General features: G+C 42.0%; 1 protein-coding gene across 2 annotated transcripts in view; it reads left to right on the top strand.

Moving 5' to 3' along the window:
- Positions 1–21,302, top strand: part of RANBP3L (RAN binding protein 3 like) — a 36,181-nt gene extending 14,879 nt beyond the window's left edge. The window contains exons 5-13 of one of the 2 annotated variants that reach the window (XM_029061577.2): positions 1,923–2,068; positions 2,374–2,477; positions 3,360–3,441; positions 7,119–7,221; positions 7,785–7,915; positions 9,368–9,488; positions 10,839–10,981; positions 16,187–16,373; positions 20,626–21,302. In XM_029061577.2, the coding sequence (XP_028917410.1) occupies positions 1,923–2,068; positions 2,374–2,477; positions 3,360–3,441; positions 7,119–7,221; positions 7,785–7,915; positions 9,368–9,488; positions 10,839–10,981; positions 16,187–16,373; positions 20,626–20,669 (1,061 nt within the window). In that variant the 3' untranslated portion in view covers positions 20,670–21,302. Of the gene's footprint in view, positions 1–1,922; positions 2,069–2,373; positions 2,478–3,356; positions 3,442–7,118; positions 7,222–7,784; positions 7,916–9,367; positions 9,489–10,838; positions 10,982–16,186; positions 16,374–20,625 lie in introns of both variants that reach the window. The other variant, XM_029061576.2, reaches the window with a different exon arrangement.
- The last annotated feature ends 335 nt before the right edge of the window (positions 21,303–21,637 follow it).

The raw sequence follows: 21,637 nt of genomic DNA, 5'->3' as shown, positions 1-21,637 counted from the left end.
ACCCATTACCTCTGACTCCCAAGCCTGGGCTCTTTCCACTGAGCCACGCTGCTTCTCTAGTCATCTGTCAGTGCCTTTAAATAAAGCAGTCAGTCTCGTTTATCTTCCCGCCAACCTCTCGCCCATGTTCTGACTCTGGCCTAGAAAACCCTCCCTCCTCATATCAGATAGATAATTACTCTCCCCCACTTCAAGGCCTTATTGAAGGTCTCCAAAAGACCTTCCTTGACTAAGCCCTCCTCTCCTCTTCTCCCACTCCCTTTTGCATCACCCTGACTTGCTCCCTTCATTCACCCTCCCAACAGCACATATGTATAAATCTTTAATTTATTTATGTATATTAATCTGTCTCCCCCTCTAGACTATGAGAATGTGTCTGTTGTTGTATTGTACTCTCCCAAGCACTCAGAACAGTGCTTTGCACACAGTGATCACTCAATAATTACGATTGAATGAGTCAATCAATCAGTGGTATTCACTGAGCTCTTATGGTGTGCAGAGCTGTAGTAAGAGGTTCAGATGTGCCCCTAAAAGATCTGAAAGACCAGATCATTTAATTTTTAGGTAACAGTGTGCTTATAAACTTAGTGAACTGAGAAAAGTTTATTCAGCTACAGAGGAATACTATCTATCATGTAAAGTCTTGAGGAAACTTAGTAGCCCCTATAACCTAGTGGCTGATAACCAAAGCCCTTCCTCTGTATTTCACTTTCTCCAGAGCTGCCTTTCCAAAAGCAATTTTGGATATTGAGCTACTTTTCAGTTACATTTTAGAAGAGAATAAAAACCTTACAGAGTTTCTGAATGATAAAAACTAGGCTTTCGTTAGTAAATAGTACCTCGTTTGTCTGAATGGCTATTGGGAACTCAAAAAAGCATCACTCGTCCCTTGGTGGCTAGGGATGTTTTTCCAACACAATTACCGTCTATAGGTGAGCTTCCCAACAGAGCTGCAAGTCCTTGCAATCATAACTATGGTATTTAAGTGCTTACTGTATGTCAAGCACTGTACTAACCCTTGGGGTAGATACAAGGTGATCCAATTGGCATTGGACTCAGTCTAAGTAGTGGGGAGAACAGGTTCTTTATCACCATTTTACTGATGAAGAAACTGAAACACGGAGAAGTTAAGTGACTTATCCAAGATCACACAGCAGGCAAATGGGGGACCCCAGCTCCTCTGATTTTCAGGCTCATGCTCTTTCCCCTAGGACATGCAGCTTCTTGTTGCTTCTTGTGAAGATGTAAGCAAACTCTCACACAGCAAAATATGACCTGCCCAGCCCATATTATTTACTTAGTTTGAAAGTGTTTGGTCTTGCCTTGCAGGGAAAAAAACTAAGATATCTATGACTTCAAGCCTTTTCCAGTGGAACACTGACATAGCCAGGGGGAAAAGAGATATGTCGACAGCCACCAGAGTTAATTGCCATCATCCCAAAGTGCATTTCAGCAAAACTTCATGAGAGACTATGTATCTAATAAAGCCAGATTTCATCTTCCCCTGCCTCCCAACCCCAGTCAAACTTACTGTGGGAAACAGCATGGCCTTATGGGAAGCAGCATGGATCAGAGGAGTCAGAGGACTTGGGTTCTAATCCTGGCTGCACCACTTAAATGCCACGTGACTTTGGGCAAGTTATTTAACTTCTCTGTACCTCAGTTCCCTCATCTGTTAAATAGGGATTCGATATCTGGCTCTCTTCTACTTAGAATATAAGCCCCATGTGAGACCTAATTATTTTATATCTACCCCAGGGCTTAGTACAGTGCTTAGCACATAGTAAGCACTTAACAAATACCCAATGATTATTATTATATTTAGGGAATGGACTTCCACAAGTGGAAGATTTGTTTTTGAATTAACAGGATGACAGGACTTTAAAATTATGTTTTATTTGTCTTGGTGTTTCATTTTTAAGATCCTTTGAAGCAGTCTCTACGGTGTCACTTTCTAAGACCTGCCATTTTGCAGCCACCAGCAACTCAGACACATGAGGAAAGGAGAGAAATGTATGGAGACAATGCATTAGGATTGCACAAGGTTAAAGAAACAGTGAAGAGTCAAGTAAGACAATCCTTGGGTAGACATCTCTGGGTATTTGTAGGGACAAAGGAAAAAAAATCCTTAAACCTTATAATTTAACCAACTTTTTCATCTGAAGCATGCCTGAAATGGTTTTTACCTTAATGTTGGCATATTTATCCTGAGATCAACTATTATAAGAGAAAATCAGAGGTTTAAGGGTAATGAAAGAAAATACACTGGTGAGGGACTGAGCTGTCAGACATCTGTTTCTAATAAACTAGTGGAGAGTCCAAGGTGAGCAAAAGTTTTTTCTAGTATGTGATTGCTCTTCTCTTTTATTTCAGTTTCCTGAAGGGGGTTCCTGTTTGCTGAGAGAAAATTCAGTGAGATCTGAAAGCTTATCCAAATCCTCCATATGCAGGCACATTTTAAATCCTACTCCAAAAGGGTGAGTAAAAAGGAAGAGGAAAATCTGCTTGAAAGAATATCTCTGTTTCATCTCACTTGCTGCTCATAGAAATGAATTGTTACTGAGATAAATGACCAAGATAATGAAAACCAAAGGGCTTTCACAGACAGGGAAACTTACACATTTCCTCCAAAGTGCATTGAAAGACTAAATGCACTCATTTCTCCTATATCATGAGGGTTGCATTTTTTTATTCACTCTGTTTTAAGAAAACTTGTATTATAGTACACATGCCTTGACTGATCACAAGCAGACACACAAGTGTTTCTTCCAACATTGCAGTGCATTTGTATCCAGGTAGATGTGCATTGTCAGAAAAATGTTTTTAATTTCCCAGTAGCATTCTACCCAAAATGTGTAGGGACAATAGTGACAACCTGCATTATGGCAGAACTGATTTGTACATTCTGCTGAGCACTGGGCTGATTTAGCTTAACCTTCTGCCATCGGGGAACAAATCCAGAGTCAAAGCCCTATATCTAGGGTCTGACTGAATTTTGTGAATTCCCAACTCCTCTTTTGATGCCTTCTTTTCTTGCAGTTTCATTATTTTTCAGGATTTTCACCAGGGGTTAGATGAGGAAGTGGAGGGAGGAGAAACTCTAAATGTTCCATTTGGAGACAGCATCTCTAAATAGCACAGGCAAAAGCTTTAGGGAAAGAAGGAATTGAACTTACTAGGTATAATGAAGTTCATGAATTATCTGGGAATTTCCTTTATTTATGCTGCCCTTGTCCCCCACGCTGATTGTAATGTCAATTAAGTTTTACTTTAGAAATTAAAGATGAAAAATATATTAAGCGATTTGATCCTTTTGCTACTATATTTAAAACTTATTTTTAAATGTTTGTCCTTAGCAGGCAATTGGATGAAGATAAAACATCCTTTAAGAGCATCACTTCTGATTTTGTATTTGGGGAAAATATGGTAGAAAGAGTTTTGGTAAGTTGTGCAAATAAAGCACTCCTATTTCTCATTCATGGGGAATGCATCTACCAATTGATAGCTCAGTAGCTATCAATGATTATGGGAAATTGTCATTTCAATATTTCTAATAGGAAATCCATCAAAATGCAAAGGATTGTGCATGTCAAATTTTTTATCATTAATTGATATCATTATTATTATGGCTTTTTTTTAGTAATTTCTGTGAGCCAAGGACTAAGTGCCAGGATAAACACATGATAAACAATTCAGATATGGTCAGTGCCCCCAAGGATTCCCAGGGTGTCAGGGAGGACAGATACAAAGATCAATAAGAATGAATTATGAAAACAATAAATTACACAACAAAAACAAATGAAATATTAAACAATCCAAACTAAGCATGGTAAAATAAGTAGCTACAGTGGTTGGGGTTGGCAGTCCTCAGGCTCCTACTTGCAGTGTGGCCTAGTGGAAAGAGCATGGGCCTGGGAGTCGGAAGGATGTGGGTACTAATCCCGGATCTGCCGCTTGTCCGTTATGTGACCTTGGGCAAGTCGCTTCACTTCTTTGTGCCTCACTTCCCTCCTCTGTATAATAGGGATTAAGACTGTGAGCTCTCTGTGGGACAGGGACTGTGCCCAACCCAATTATCTTGTATCTACACCAGCGCTTATAGGATTGCCAGGTCCAAAATAAGTGCTTAATAAATTCATTCAATAGTATTTATTGAGTGCTTACTATGTGCAGAGCACTATACTAAGCCCTTGGAATGTACAATTCGGCAATAGAGACAATCCCTGCCCAATGACGGGCTCATAGTCTAAACGAGGGAGACAGACAGCAGAACAAAACAGAACAAAACAAAGACAAGCCAATACCTTCAAAAATGACAGAGTGATTATTATCATCATTATTACCCAGCCCGCAGTCCTAAATTATGAACGGCTGCATCTTTACCAGCATACCAAGAGGACTCTCCTAACTGGCTGTAAGTGGCTCATCCTTCCCTTCAAGCAAACTAGGAGCTGCTGAGAGCCAGTGAGGAGATTACTCCAGGGGATGAAAGTGAAGTCTCTTCCATGTAAATAACCAGCCAGCACAAGCTCCAGTCAATCAATCAATGATATTTATTGAGAGCTTATTGTGGCAGAACACTGTACTAAACAGTTAATAAAGTAGAGAAGCAGTGCGGCTCAGTGGAAAGAGCACGGGCTTGGGAGTCAGAGGTCATGGGTTCGAATGCCGGCTCCACCACTTGTCAGCTGTGTGACTGTGGGCAAGTCACTTAACTTCTCTGTGCCTCAGTTACCTCATCTGTAAAATGGGGATTAAGACTGTGATCCCCACGTGGGACAACCTGATCACCCTGTATCTACCCCAGCGCTTAGAACAGTGCTCTGCACATAGTAAGCACTTAACAAATACTAACATTATTACCAGTTCCCAGCAGGGCTCTGGCTACAGTCGGGGAAGGAGCCATGGCTGTAGTCAAAGATTTGGGGAGATACTTAATTTCTACTTCATTCTTTGCAACTTTTTTAAAGAGAATGAAACAAGACATTAGAAGAAGTAAAGGTACAGACATCTGAAAATCTCCATCTCAATCCCAATCTGAATCTCTAAAAGGAATGAAACGGACCAGGCCAGGTCATTTATTTCTATATAGTGACTTCCTTAGGGAGCAGTATTTTTGAACATTATAGAACTTCGGTAAAAAATTTTTACTTTGAAATTTTTTTTTGAAAATGGTCAGCGATCAGTTGACCTATGCATTTATTCATTTCACAGAAACATAGAAACAGCTATGTTGTTTAAAGAGGCTAAAATTTCTTTTGAATGGCAAAAATATCCAGCAATAGTATGTCTTAATTATTCTGTCAGTCGGTTTATAGTATTTATTGAGCTCTTACGGTGCGTAAAGCACTGTACTAAGCCATTGGGAGAGTACAAAAGAACAATAAGACACATTCCCTGTCCACAGTGAGTTTACAGTCTAGAGGGAATGTGTCCTGAATGGGTCCTCAGAGCCCCCTCTGAGCTGCTGTGGAGGAAAGCTTGGTGGCAGAGAAAAGTGGACATGCCTACTTAGAAATAATTCATATGGGAGCGGCCACAGTGGCACTTTTGGTTTAACCATTGAGGCATTCTGCACAGTGCCATCTTATCTTCACTTCTGCTCTTTCTTACTTGTACTCTCCAGCATGACATAGTGGGTAAAGCACAGGCCTGGGAGTCAGAAGGTCATGGGTTCTAATTCTACATTTTGCTATGTGACCTTAAGTGGGCAAGTCACTTAACTTCCCTGTGTCTCAGTTATCTCATCTGAAAATGGGGATTGAGACTGTGAGCCCCACATGGGACGGGACCATCTCCAACCCATTCATGCAATAGTATTTATTGAGCGCTTACTATGTGCAGAGCACTGTACTAAGCACTTGGAATGAACAAGTCGGCAACAGATAGAGACAGTCCCTGCCGTTTGACGGGCTTACAGTCTAATCGACGGGCTTGGATACAACCTGATTTGCTTGTATCCATCCCAGCGTTTAGTATAGTACTTGGCACAATAGTAAGCGCTTAACAAATACCACAGTTATTATTATGATGATTTATAGAGTGCTTTGCACACAAGAGGCACTCAGTAAATGCTACTGATTGACTGAGGCACTCCCAAAGAACCCTTGACTGTACCATCCCAACAGCTACCCTTAGTCCTTAGTGAATCATGATTTCTGGTCTCCATTTAATTTATCCATTTTCCATCCACTTGTTCTTGTTGGTTCTACATGGCTCCCACAGTATTGTACACTTGTTTTCTACCTGCTTCTCCCAATAGATTATAAATTCCTTGAGGCCAGAAGGCCCGGATCCATGTGTTTTAGGGAAGCAGCATGGCTTAGTGGATAGAGCACGGGCTTGGGAGTCAGAAGGTCATGGGTTCTAATCCCGGCTCACCACTTGCCTGCTGTGTCACCTTAGGCAAGTCCCTTTACTTCTCTGTGCCTCAGTTATCTCATCTGTAAAATGAGGAATAAGACTTTGAGGCCTATCCAAGACAGGGACTGTGTCCAAACCGATTTGCTTGTACAGTGCCTGGCAAATAGTAAGAGCTTAACAAATACCATAATAATTATTATTACCTTTTACTGTATGTTCCCCAGCATTCAGTTTCTTGCTCTGCACACAGAAGTGTTTTTCTTTTCTTTTCATGGTATTTGTTAAATGCTTACTATGTGCCAGGCACTGTACTAAGCTCTGTGGTTGATACAAGCTAATCAAGTTGGACACAGTCCATGTCCTACATGGGGCTCACAGTTTTCATCTCCATTCTACAGATGAGCTACCTGAGGCACAGAGAAGTGAAGTGAATTACCCAAGGTCACACAGCAGACAAGTAGCGGAGTTGGGTTTAGAACACAGGTCCTTCTGACTTCCAGGCCCGTGCTCTATCCACTGGGCCTTGTTGCTCAGTAAATACTATTGATCGATTGATGAATGACTGCATAAGATACTTCCTGGAATTCATAAAATTTTGATTTCCAAGTCAGTTCTTAGTCTACTAAGCCCAAGCAAGGAGAAGTTCACAGGGCACAACCTTCATCTTGTGCCTTCCCAACTCAATCCGACGCCACTGACGCTGAGGTGAAAATACAAAGACCCTTCATTTAATAGCTGACTGTTTTGTTTCCTAGAGTTACCAAAAATGCCAGAAGCCTCCTAATGAAAAGGATTCTTATCACTGGGGAAAGCCAAGCAAATCCACAGGGCCTTTACTCATCAGGTCTCCATGTCCAAGTAAGCAAAACTGCATGTAAATAATTGCCCCACCGGTACCACGAAGAAAAAACGGTGCATTTCCTAAAGTCCACCAAGCTCAACGGGCTCAAATATTAGTAACGAACCATTTGAAGCTTATTCGTGTGCCATAGGTAGAGACACCATGAAAAGAGTTCACTGTAATTTATGAGCTTTTTTATTTGAATATTCATTCAATAGTATTTATTGAGCGCTTACTATGTGCAGAGTACTGTACTAACCTCTTGGAATGTACAGTTCAGCAACAGGTAGAGACAACCCCTGCCCATTGACGGGCTTACAGTCTAGTTGGGGGAGACAGACAGACAAAAACAATAGCAATAAATAGAAACAAGGGGAGCAAGGAAAATGGAGAGCTTTTTAATTTATCAACCCCAACACAATGCCACATCTGTTCTCCAAGCAGGAGTTCTGTGCATTTAGAAGCTGTAGCTAATGCTGAAGACTAAGATTTGTTGTATATTAAATCAGAGGCAACATGGTGCACAAATATCCTACAGAAATGAGAGCCTTTTCATGAAATGTTTCTCTTTCATTCCTAGGAACGAGCACTATCAAGAACACAACGCTCAGTGAATCGGCAGCTGCTTATGATTCAAAACCAATACCGCAATATTTCCTTGAAAAAGTCAATGTTATAACAGGGGAGGAAGCCGAACATAACGTGCTCCAGGTCTGTTCTTTCTTAAAGAAGCCTAACGTACTCCTCTAGGGGTCCCAAAATCGAGTAAACAAGTTTAACATTTTCTTGAATGCTTACATTTTGCTTTAGTAGAGACATTTGTTCACAGCCATTAGGGTTAAAACTCTCTTTCATTAGATTGAAAACTTCTTGAAGGCAGAGTCCTAGACCAGGTTAACTAACCCTGGTGTAATGGGGCACTTGTCCCAGGCCCTGCATCTCTGGATCTGGAGAAGTAGCATTGCCTAATGGATAGAGAACAGTCCTGGGAGCCAGAAGGACCTGGTTCTAATCCTGGCTCTGCCACTTGTTTGCTGTGTGACCTTGGGCAAGTCACTTGACTTCTCTGTGCCTCAGTTACCTCATCTCTAAAATGGGGATTAAGATTGTGAGCCCCAGGTGGGACATGAACTGTGTCCAACCTGATTACCTTGTATCTACCCCAGTGGTTAGAACAGTGCCTGGCACATAGTAAGCGCTTAACAAATCCCACCGAAAAAAATTGTTTGCATACACAAGGGTCACTCTACTTGACCCAAACCAAGTGCCTCTCCAAGGTCACCCACCCCACACTCCCTACCCCCACCACAAGTTGGGGGACTTTTTCTCCCCAGTCCAGGCCTGGGGTGGCTCGGGTTGCTCTTAATATGCTCTTCCGAGGAATTATGGCTTTGCTTCTTTAGTGATTTCTCCTGGATCCTAACAAGGAGTTCTGGACAAAGTGGGCATTCGCTATTATCACTTTTGTTACTAAATGTGATGAGGACCCTGGTAATGACTGATTATGAGGTAGAGCCAGGGAAGCCCCTCTCAGAACAAGTATGGCCTTTAGTCCATGATTCACACATTTTATAAATGTTTGAATAATCACTGTTACTCTTATATGGTATTTGTTAAGCCCCTTACTATGTGCCAGGCTCTTTACTAAACACTGGGATAGATACAAGTTGGGCAGATTGGGCCCACTCCATGTCCCGCATGGGCTCACGGTCTTAATCCTCACTTTGCAGATGAGGTAATTGAGGCACAAAGAAGTTAACTGACTTGCCCAAGGTCACATAGACAAGTGGTGGAGCCGGGACTAGAACCCAGGTCCTTCTGACTCCCAAGCCCCTGCTGTATCCACTAGACCATGCTTCTTCTCTGTATGAGCCTTAAAGTTCCCCCCCATACAAGCACCACTATACGAGCAAATATGAGCACCATTTCCTTCCATCCTCTCCCTAATTCGCTTTTCAGAGTGACACTGGGAGAATGCCCAGCAGGTGACAGAGCAGATTTTTGCAGGCTGAGTAGTGAGTCCTCCCTTAAAGCAGGTGCAATTTGTTTCAAACAGAGTGAGGGGAGAAGTGGAGGAGAGGTGCATTGCGGTGCTCTCTGAACCTTCAGCAGGGAGGACCCGGTTGAGTCAGCGTGCTTGACAGGTTACACATTTTCCTTTAGATCAACTGCAAGATCTTTATATTTAATAAAACAACACAGTCCTGGATTGAAAAGGGCAGAGGGACATTGAGACTCAACGACACAGCGAGCAACAAACTGGGAACCCTTCAGTCCAGACTCGGTAAGAAGAATCCATCTCCTTTTTCAATTAAACTGGGATTATTTGCCCAAGCAAATAGGATTTTCAGACTTATAATTTGAACACAAGTGGCTGGTGCATTTCGAAGACCAGATTTTGATCAGCTCTAAACTAAAGTTCTCTTAGTTGTGAATACCAGCTACTGCTCTTTAGTAGCTCTGAATACTTTTCAGCTTACCAACTTTAATTTTCCTTCTAATAACCCTCTAGGAAACTCTTTCCCCTGAATTTATCCAAACCCTTCATGCACCTTTTAATACTTTCTGCGTGTACATTGTCCTTTGGCAAATGTACCAAGGGCTTGGGAGAGAACAACAGAGTTAGTAGACATGATCCCCGCCCTCAAAGAGGTTTACAATCTAGCGAGATTCAAGCTTCTTTAGCTGACCCCTAGCCCTGGTGTGAAATTGGGTGAATGATAATAAATTGTTGGACTGTGTCCAAACCTTTCATGATTGTGTTGATTTCAATCATGTTCTCCTTCAGCCTTTGTTTTTCGAGGCTGAAGTTCTAATCTTTTCAGTCTGTCCCCACTTACGAGTTGATTGATGGCCCTGATCATTTTATTTGCCCCTTCTCTGGCCTGTCCCTGACTATTATATCCTGATTCAGTGAGCAATCAATCAATGGTATTTATATCACCCTTACTGTGTGCAGACCACTGTACTAAGCACTTGGAAGAATACAATATAACAGAGCCTGTAGACATGTTCCCTGCCCACCAGAAGCTTACAGTCCAGAGGAGAGTAGCATGCAATAGTCCAGGGGCAGCTAGCCGGCCCGTGATTTTACATGCAGGCTGGCTTTGCCAAATATGTTTCTCCCAGTTATGGTTTTGAGTAAACCGGTTCAATTTCCTTAAGGCCATTTCTGTTGTTACAGCGTTCAGTATGAAGGAATCCTGGTTTTCCTTAGCCAGAGGAAGCTCTGTTGTTACAAGGAATCTGTGCCTCTCGATCAGTAGATCATTATTAGTGAACAGAAAATGTAATTATAAATGCTTCAGGTTCCTTATCACCAAGGAAGTACGGAAACAGTGAACTTTAAGAAGTCGTTTATGTCAGAGTAGCACAATGTGACCCTAGGGTTGAGGTAGCTAGTTGGAAGGAGGCTTAGAGGGTCTTTTGTTTCTTTTCCACAAACCCGCTTCAATTCCTTTAAGCCCTTGGTCTTGACAACCATGGATACTTTTGGGAAACTGAAACCCTATAGTTAGCAAAGGAAATCAATAGTGGCAAAAGAGGTTGTTGATCCTTCCTAAATTTATTGTATTTTGAGTCGAAAAGATATCCTTTGAGGCATTTTCTAATACATTATCTTCTCGTGCTTTAGTTATGCGGAATCAAGGCAATCTGAGACTGATCCTTAACACCAAACTCTGGGCCCAAATGGAGTTGCAAAGAGCAAACAGCAAAAGTCTTCGAATCACTGCTACGGATTTAGAAGACTCCTTCATCAGAGTATTTTTAGTTCAGGTAAGGGGGAACATTGAAAGAGAAAAGCTTACTTCACAGGTGTAAAACTTGACTTCAGGTGGCTCATTTTGTTGCAGTAACTATTACTGTAACTTTGTTCATTACTTATGAGTCTACAGACATTTATCCTCTTCTTGTCAGAGCTTTACAAAGAAGTCAGAGGAAACCAGGGTATCATCCATTTCAGGCACATCAAATCTATTCCTATGGAATCTAATAAAATAATGATGGTGTTTATTAAGTGCTTACTCTGCGTCAAGCACTGTTCTAAGTGCTGGGGTAAAGACAAGCTAATCAGGTTGGACACAGTCCCTGTCCCACATGGGGCTCACAGTCTTAATCCCCATTTTACAGATGAGGTAACTGAGGCACAGAGAAGTGAAGTGATTTGCCCAAGGTCACACAGCAGACAAGTGGTAGAGCCGGGATTAGAGTATTTATGGTAAACACATTTTTATGTGGTCCGCTTGAATAAAACAGTTACATACTATTAATAACCTAAACATTATTATTCTCTAGAACAAAAAGACATTAAACTGGAGAATAGATCTACAGTCAGTTCTCCTGTAACATGGAAATAATGTTCTTGAAGAATTTTGGATTATGGGAAAATTATGCTGTTGCAATCATTGAATTGGGGGAATGGGTAGAAACTTCAAAGCTACCTCCATAACTGAAATATTGAAAAATTCCATTTCTACTGCTATATCATCACAAACTTGCCATTCTTTGTTTTACTGGATTATATACTGACATTGTAGAGTTGCAAAACTATAAAGAAACACAAAGTACTCTACAGCACAGCAAAACTGTGTCAGGGGCTGAGAAGAGAAGTGGTCTTACTACTTGACGGACACCAATCACATGCACACGACTCTTTCTTTCTACACTGAAACTTCTTGAACCAAGTGGTGAGCCTGTTTTTGCCAAAATTACCCAGAACTGTGTACTCAATTAGAGATGAGTCACCTAGCTATGTTAATGTTTTTATATTGAGTCAGAGATTCCTTGATAGCTAGTTTTACTTCATCAGAAGTAAAATGGACCTGTCCGTCCTCCCTGGTGATTCCACTTGTCCATCAGGTAACCCTCCCTTACCTCTGTAGACTTGCCCCACTTTGTATTCCCCCTCTGTGGCTTTAAAAATTATTTAATTTTACCGACAGCATCGCCAGTAGAGGACATCCATTAATTTGGGATTGTCAGTACATGACGCCAGGCTCACAGCCTAACATAATGATGCCCTATGCACCATTTTGGAGACATATATCTGAGGCCATCCAAGCTAGTGGCTTTCTTAGGGTTTCCCCTAATCCCCACACTAACTCCACAGCCTTTTGGGTTTGCTTCCCAGGTCCCTGTGAATAAAGGTATTGCTTCCACGCTGTGGAATGCAGCAGCAGAAGGAATAGCAGGAGGAGGCTGAAATAGAAATCCTGGAGATAAAGATGCCTGGTGCCATATCACTCCAGACACAGGAGAGGCTAGCTGAAAACTGGAATGTCCAGCATAATGCTTACTACGGCCAAGCCCGCATACTTTTCTCCACTAGCTCCAGTTTGCTCAACTGCATCCTAATCTCATCTATCTCGCCTCCGTCCCCTTTCTCACATCTTCCCACTGCCCTGGAACTCCCTCCCTTTTCCATATATGCCAGGTCATCACTCTTCCCACATTCAAAGCCTTATTCAGGCCACATCTCCTCCAAGAGACTTTTCCCAATTATTAAGCCCTCTTTTCCCTGACTCCCTCTCCCTTCTGCATCTTCTATGCACTTGGATCTGTATCTTTTGGGCACCTGATATTCACCCTATCCTCAGTCCCACAGCACATATGTAAATATTAGTAATGTATTTATATGAATTTCTGTCTCCCCTTGTAGACTGTAAGCTCTATTTGCCAGGAATGTATCTACCAACTCTGCAGTAATATCTCTAATGATTGAGACTGTGAGCCTTATGTAGGACAGGGACTGTGTCTAACACGATTTGCTTGTATCCACTCCAACACTTAGTTACAGTGCCTGGCACATAGTACATGCTTAAAAACAATAATAATAATGATTATTACTACTGTACTCTCTCAGGGGCTCAGTACACTGTAAGCACTCAATAAATACTATTGATTCTTGGTTGCCCTACTCAAACACCCTCATTCTCATATGTGTACTCTCCCTTTCTCTTCACATATTGACACCTACAGTCATCCAGATGATGTTCCCTGAACATGAGAGCTGCAATAAAAACACAGTCCAACCCACCCTTTCTTTCCCTCTGCTGGCAACCCAACAACTTGCTCCTGGCTTCAAGCTGGAGGAACTAATAATAATAATAATAATTGAATTTGTAAAGCGCTTTCTGTGTGCCAAGCACTGTTCTAAGCACTGGGGTGGATACAAGCTAATTGGCATGGACACAGTCCCTGTATCTGAGGGGACACACGGTATTAATCCTCATTTTACAGATGAGGCACAGTGAAATGACTTGCTCAAGATCACACAGTGGACAAGTGGCAGAGCTGGGATCAGAATCCAGATCTTTCTGACTCTCAGGCCTGGTCAGATGGATGCTTTTCGGGGGTTTCTGGCTGTGGGAATTGCCACTCCATACATTAGAAACAGCAGTCTTCCAGCTCAGAACAAGGAGTACAGTCTTCCAGCAAACGTGGGAAGACTAAGTCAAGCTGAGGCCTGAGTCTCTGCTCCCACTTTCCTCTGTTGCAACTGGCCCCTGTGAGTTGCAGACAGCCTCCCACGGGGTCGCATAGGGGCTCTGGGCTACAAGTTCAACTTGCCTAGTCTGTGGTAATCCGCTGAAATCATTCACCAGAATACTGATCATTTAAAGCATATTCTCAATCCCGGGCAGGGTGCTGAATTGCCACTCTCATTTAGGAATTTGAATAACGAAATCTTACCAAAATGACAAATTAGTTAAATGACAGAGAAGTGTGCTTCTGCTCAACGGTTGACCATGTGTAATCTGATGTACATGAAAACGTGGTGGGATAAAAAGTATTCCGGGAGACTGTACGTAATCACTGCTTTTAATAACTAAAAGGGGATGTGATGTAATGACAGTGGACGGTAATAATAAGGAAAGAATAAGAAATATATCCCAGGTATTATACTGAGAAGAAAAACAATGTAAGGTAAATCTAATAATCCTAAAATTCAGGGCATGAATTCTTGCATGTAGTAAGAAAGAGAGAGAAGAAACTTTAAGAAATTTTGCATTGTAATAATAATTACTCACTGGGTAATTCCTTTAATTACTTTTAATCTTTGCCTTAAGCACTCTTGTGTTGGATTAACAGTATATAAAATAAAAATTCTTGCTTGTAAGAATAGTTATTGGGTTGTTAAAAATGAGTGGATTTTCTACTCTCAGCTACTGCAAGGAGAATGAATTTTTTTTAATGACATTTGCTAAGTGCTTAGTACATGTCAGGCACTGTACTGAGCAGTGGGGTAGATACAAGCCAGTCAGGTTGGACACAGTCCATGTCCCAGATGAGGCTCACAGTCTTAATCCCCATTTGACAGATAAGGTAACTGAGGCACAGTGAAATAGACTGAAGGTCACACAGCAAACAACTGGTGGAGCAAGGATTGCAGCCCAAGTTCTTCTGATTCCCAGGCCTGTACTTCATCCACTAGGCCATACTGCTTCTCTGATGTTACTTATTATTACTTATTCTAGTACACAACTGTTAATTTGGTCAGCTTGCTTAGCCAAATCCTTTGGCAAAAATATCAAAGACACTATCCTCAACAGCAATGCACCAGATAACACAAGTTATGTAGTTAAAATCCACCAGCACAGGAAAATGCTGGAAAGCGGGCCAGATCTCCTAACTTAGGTGTAGGCAAAAGGGAAAAAAAAAACTTTTGTCCTTGGAGATCTTTCTCTGGATTCAGTGGGATTCTTCTCATGCCCTAAAATTTCCTCAGATCCTTCATATGTTAGTCATAAGAAGATAGAACCTGGATTTGATTTACCTCATTGTGGGCAGGAAATGTGTCTACCAACTCTTTGGTATTGTACTCTCCCAATACACTTTGTATTCCCCCTTTGTGGCTTTAAAAAGTATTTAATTTTATGCACAACATTGCCAGTAGTGGACATCCATTAACTTGGGATATCAGTACATGACACAGAGCTCACAGCCTAATGTAATGATGCCCTCAGCACATAGTAAGTAATCAATAAATACCACTGATGCTGATGATTTTATCATAAACTAAGTCTCCTTCAGTAAGAAAATTCCCACCCATGTGGTCCTCTTAGATCCAGGGAGAGGGAGGATGTTTGAGGGGCTGAAGCTCCTCAATTTCAGCCACTGTTGGCTCTGAGATCTGACAGTTCCATCCTCTGTGCATTTGTGGACCTGTGGACCAGCACTACCAATTTTGAGGTTCTCCCCCCAAAAGTGTCGGGGCAATAATAATAATTATGGTATTTGTTAAGCACTTACTATGTGCCAGGCACTGTACTGAGCATTGCAGTAGATACAAGTAAATCTGTTGGCTACAGTCTCTGTCCCACATGGGGCTCACAGTCTTAGTCCTCATTTTATAGATGAGGTACCTGGGGCACAGAGAAGTGAAGTAACTTGCCCAAGGTCACACAGCAGACGAGTGGCAGACCTGGGATCAGAACCCATGACCTTCTGACTCCCAGGCCCGTGCTCGATCCACTACTCCATGCAAGTCCTGGGAGTGAGCCCCATTCCGTCATTCATTAGCAGTTAATAAATGTTTTCTGGGTGCATTATACTGTACGAGGAATCAAGTTGGGCAATGCCTCAGTAAGTTTCAGCACAAATTAAGTCCTGTCTGAAGACACTGAGAGCAGAGAACCTGGTGAGAAGAAAGTTAAGGGAAAGGGAAGTCCAAAAGCATTAGATTTGCTATAATAAGCAGAGTCAGAGAAGCACTACTGGGATTGAAATCAAGAAGTGTGTGAATTTTAATCCCGATACTAATGCTAATTTGCTCTGAAACCCTAGGCAGTTCATTTCTTCTTTCTCTATTTTCATTACCTAATCTATAAATAGGGAAGATAATACTAGTCAGTGCCATAAGCCTTTTCAGAAGCTAAGGTAAATTAAGTTCATAGAAAGCCTTTGGCAGGCCTAAGAAAGGTTAAATAAACTAATAATTGCCCTCCAGCTATACTAAGGAGAAAAACCTTTTTTTGGCAGGCACGTGCTAAAGACGCAGGGTGCCTGTATGCAGCGATCCATCACCGGCTTGTTGCACTCCGAAGCTTGGATAAGCAGGAATCAAATGTGAATCAAGTTGAAACCGAACCCAAACCAGTCTTCCAACTTCTAAGTTGTGACAGTTGTGATGAGGACGATGACGACGGAACTCAGATCACCAGATCTAGTAAGTGGATTTCCATTCGGTAGAAAAGTAATCGCTACCAGCGTTTCCGTGAGGATCACAAATCTAGATGTGATGTGCCTATGATTTCGGGAAGCACCGTGACCTAGTGGAAAGATCACGGGCCTGGCAGTCAGAGTTCCTGGGTTCTAACCCCAGATCTGACATTTTTCCTGCTGCGTGACCTTGGGCAAGTCACTTAACTGCTCTGTGCCTCAGTTTCCTCAAGCAGCGTGGCTCAATGGAGAGAGCACGGGCTTGGGAGCCAGAGGTCATGGGTTCGAATACCAGCTCTGCCACTTGTCAGCTGTGTGACTGTGGGCAAGTCACTTCACTTCTCTGTGCCTCAGTTACTTCATCTGTAAAATGGGGATGAAGACTGTGAGCCTCACGTGGGACAACCTGATTACCTTGTTTCTACCCCAGTGCTTAGAACAGTGCTCTGCACATAGTAAGTGCTTAACAAATACCAACATTATTATTATTATTATTATTAAAATGGGGACTCGACACCTACTCACCTTACTTTTTCAACTTCGAGCCCTGTGTGGAACAGGGACTTTGTCCAAACTGACTATCCTGTATCTAACGTAGCACTTAGTATGATGCACGGCCCTTAATAAGCGCTTAACAAATACCACACTAATTTGCATGTAATTTGCTCATGAAGTAAATTTGCCTTCAACTTTTACATGCCTCCGGGAGACTGTGCCACCTCTTCTCCGATTTATAGTTTTACCAGTAAGGTTGCCAATTTTTTTTCTTCTTCATTATTCATGTTCCCCCAACTACTGTGATGACCTAGAACTAGAAGAATGAGGCTAAGAGGAAAGACCCTGAGTCACGTTGAGAATGACTTAGAGAAATAGTTCTTTGGGTTGGTCTTAAATCATCAAGAATCCTGTTTGTTCCCCTTCTTCAATTCAATTTTCCACCAGATTTTTGTTTTTTTTGGTCTGAGTACGGTTTGTGTAGGGTAAGGCTAGATGCCACTCAAATTGCACTAAAACCCAAGTGTGGGGAAATGAGTGTGCTGGCACTGGGCTGCTGACCCCCAGATAATTAGCCATAGCCACGTCACTGTGTCTGTATCGGTATGGGTCTGACGGCATTATTCAATCATTTTTTTAATGAAAGATTTTCTACTTTACAGGACCTAAAGTGTTCAGTGTTAGGTTGACCTTTATCTGGGCTGGTGGATATCATGTAGGTGATTAGGTAGAAATATCGGAATCTATTCCTCCCTCAACCCAAACCACTCCTAAGTAATAGTTTAGGATTTCTGAGTGGAAAGCTTAATTACTTCAAGCCCCCAGATTAATTTTTAGTGCATTGTTCATGTGTGTCACTTGGAGTCTAATTTGCTGTGAGAGAGTGACTCGTCCCATAATTTGTGTTTTAACATTTATGCAACATGAGCCTGTTTGAATATAGTGCACGTTGGGGCTGGAGGAATTGTAAGGATGACAAACTCTGCAATCTCAGTTTGAAGGATTTTCAGAAATTCAGTTTTTCTTCTGGTTTTAAGGAGCAGGGAGAGAAGTGATCTTCTCCCTATGCGAAGGGGCAAAAGGGCAAACAGAGTATCCCGCCCATCGGCTCTGGGGCCAGAACAAGTTTTATGGATTTGCAACTGCCTCTAGACTGTAAGCTCCTTCTGATCAGGGATGGCATTTACCAGGTCTATTCTATTATACTCTCGCAAACTCTTGTTACAGTGTTCTGCACCCAATCTGTGCTCAGTAAACACCACTAATTAATTATTCATTTCATTCAATCATATTTATTGAGCGCTTACTGAGTGCAAAGCACTGTACTAAGTGCTTGGAAAGTACAATTCAGCAACAGATAGACACAATCCCTACCCAACAACGGGTTCACAGTCTAGAAGGAGACAGACAACAAAACAAATCAAGTAGACAGACATCAATAGTATCAAAAATAGATAAATAGAATTATAGATATATACACGTCATTAATAGAGTAATAAATATGTACAAATATACACAAGTGCTGTGGGGAGGGGAAGGGGGTAGAGCAGAGGGAGGGAGTGGGGGCGATGGGGAGGGGAAGAGGAGCCGAGGAAAAGGGGGGCTCAGTCTGGGAAGGCTTCCTGGAGGAAGTGAGCTTCCAGTAGGGCTTTGAAGAGGGGAGGTGTGATTGGCGGATTTGAGGAGGGAGGGCATTCCAGGCCAGAGGGAAGACGTGGGTCAGTGGTCGACGGCGGGATAGGAGAGAACGAGGCACCGTGAGGAGGTTAGGAGCAGAGGAGCGGAGTGTGCAGGCTGGGCTGGAGAAGGAGAGAAGGGAGGTGAGGTAGGAGGGGGCAAGGGGATGGAAAGCTTTGAAGCCAAGACTGAGGAGTTTCTGCTTCATGCGAAGGTTGATAGGTAACCACTGGAGGTTTTTGAGGAGGGGGGTGACATGCCTAGAGCGTTTCTCTAGAAAGATAATCTGGGCAGCGGAGTGAAGTACAGACTGAAGAGGGGAGAGATAGGAGGTTGGGAGATTAGAGAGGAGGCTGATGCAATAATCCAGTCGGGATACCATGAGAGATTGTACCAACAAGGTAGCGGTCTCACAAGCTCTCGTTACAGTGCTCTGCACACAGTCAGTGCTCAGTAAATACCACTAATTAACCAATGGCTATTCTAGAAGTGACTGAGGCAACTCAATACAATTCATAGCTAGAGATTCAAGATAGACACAAGCGCAGAACATTTCTTAACACTTTTCAGAAGCAGCGTGGTTTAGTGGAAAGAGCCTGGGCTTGGGAGTCAGAGGTCATGGGTTCTTATCCCGACTCTGCCACTTGTCAGCTGGGTGACCTTGGGCAAGCCACTTAACTTCTCTGGGCCTCAGTTCCCTCATCTGTAAAATGGGGATTGAGATTGTGAGCCCTATGTGGCACGACCTGATTACCTTGTATCTACCCCAGCACTTAGGACGGTGCTTGGCCCATAGTAAGTACTTAAAATGCCCTGTTAATGAGATCCTATCAACAGTAGCCAAAATCCTCAAATGCCACTAGGCACATGAACCAACTATATTACCAACATTTCAATTTCCTCCAGACTGTAAGCTTGTCCTCTAGACTGTAAGGTCATCCTTTAAACTGTAAGTTCATCGTGGGCAGGGAATATGTCTGTTTATTGTTATCTTGTACTCTCCCAGTGCTTAGTACAGTGCTCTGCACACAGTAAACTCTCAATTAAATGAACCTCCTCATTAATAAGCTATATAGTTTTGTCCTGTGGACTGTAAGCTCCTCCTCTAGACTTCAAGTTCCTTATTTTGTATTTTTGGTGTTTTTTAAACACTTACTATGTGCCAGGCACTGTACTGAGTGCTGGGATAGATACAAACTAATCAGGTTGGAGACAGTCCATGTCCCACAGGAGGCTCACAGTCTTAATCCTCATTTTACAGATGAAATAACTGAGGCAAGGAGAAATTAAATGATTTGTCCAAGGTCACACATTCATTCATCCATTCAATCCTATTTATTGAGCGCTTACTGTGTGCAGAGCACTGTACTAAGCGCTTGGGAGAGTACAATACAACAATAAACTGACACAATTCCTGACCACAACAAGATTAAGTCTCAAGACCGGGGAAACAGATTTTAGCATAAATAAAAATAAATAAATGACAGCTAGGTACATAAGTGCCGCGGGGCTGGGTAGGGGGAAGAACACAGGGAGCATGTCAAGGTGATGCAGAAGGCAGTGGGAGACAAGGAAATAAATCGCCAAGAGGCAGCGTGGCCTCGTGGATGGAGCCCGGGCCTGGGAGTCAGAATGATAATAATAATAATGATGGTATTTGTTAAATGTTTACTATGTGTCAAGCACTGTTCCAAGCAGTGGGGTAGATAGAAGCTAATCAGGTTGGACACAGTTCCTGTCCCACACAGCAGACCAGTGGTGGATCTGGGATTAGACCATGGGTCCTTCCTATGTCCAGGCCTGTGTTCTATCCACTGGATCATGTTGCTTCCTTATGGGCAGGTAAGGTGTCTACCGACTTTGGAATATTGGGCTCTTCCAAGCACTTAGGACAGTGCTCTGCACACAGTACATGCTCAGAAAATACAGCTGGATCGATTGTGGATGCGTACTTCTAGAAACAGGATGAAATATCAATTTCTTCTATAAAATACCATACAGTGGACACAATACCAGCGATTGGTGATAATGATGATTATCAAAAATATGGATATGTTGAAATAACCTGGAATTTTAAAATATTTCAGATCCCTCCAAGTGGGCTCATAGGCAGTCAGTTGCCTGTTCGTAACCTCTATCAGCCAGTTACTACTAAAAGAAGATTGGTCATCTTTTATAAACCTTAAACCGCCTTCATGGATCTTCAAGTGAGTTTAAACCATTCCAAGGTTTTTAAGGCAAAAGTTAGTTTTCAAGAGAATATATAGCTCTCATACACAGGTGTAGGATTTGGAATTCTCTAAGATTTCTTATTTCCAGAAATCACTTTCCTTCTCTTTTGCATTTGGATTGTTGTTGAAACAGTTTCTCAGATTTAAGATTTTCATGTGGACTGCAAACATGTAGAATTCCTTGTTTCTGGAGATATTCATTGAGAAGAAGATTTTATGACTAATTGGGAATTATTCATCATATTGATGCACGGTACTCTGAACTATGGCTGACTAAATGTGCCAAATTTCCGACTAAAAGACTTTTTTTTTTTAGTAATGCTATGTATTACAGCATTGGATTATGAGATATGTTTTTAAAGTCTTTAAATATAGCTTCTTTGATAAAAGGGTGTCATAAATGTTCCATAGTAGCCTTCAAAAATGAGCCATATTTACCTTGGCTCTGAGTTCCTAAAATGCTCATCTACACATATTATGTATTTTAAAGAAAAATTGATGTGTAACAAAAATTAAAATGATTCATGGTTCAAGATGTTGTTCCTTATATTATTTACAGTCTTTAAACAATTTGCCCTAATATTGCATACTAAGTAGTCTTCCTAATTTGTATGTATGAGCCTCATTCTCTTAATATGAAAGCACTTTGGTAAACTTGTAGTAATTTCTTCAGTCAACTGAAATGATAGTTTCCCAGGTTTGCCAGTGAGGGAATTTGGAACTTGCTGAACAATGTTTGGCCACTGCTCCCTAAAGATGCAAAAATGGACCCGGTTGTAGCTCTGCCTTTAGGTTTGGGCAGCCTTGGGCAGTAACGCCTCTTCTCTTGCTACTGTGTGCTCCGCTGCCAGGCCAACCAGTCCAGGGG

The sequence above is a fragment of the Ornithorhynchus anatinus genome, chromosome 3 (genome assembly GCF_004115215.2).
Source record: "Ornithorhynchus anatinus isolate Pmale09 chromosome 3, mOrnAna1.pri.v4, whole genome shotgun sequence".
Classification (NCBI taxonomy): Eukaryota; Metazoa; Chordata; class Mammalia; order Monotremata; family Ornithorhynchidae; genus Ornithorhynchus; species Ornithorhynchus anatinus.
The sequence above is the reverse complement of the archived record's forward strand: the minus strand, read 5'-3'. Positions and strand labels throughout refer to the sequence as shown.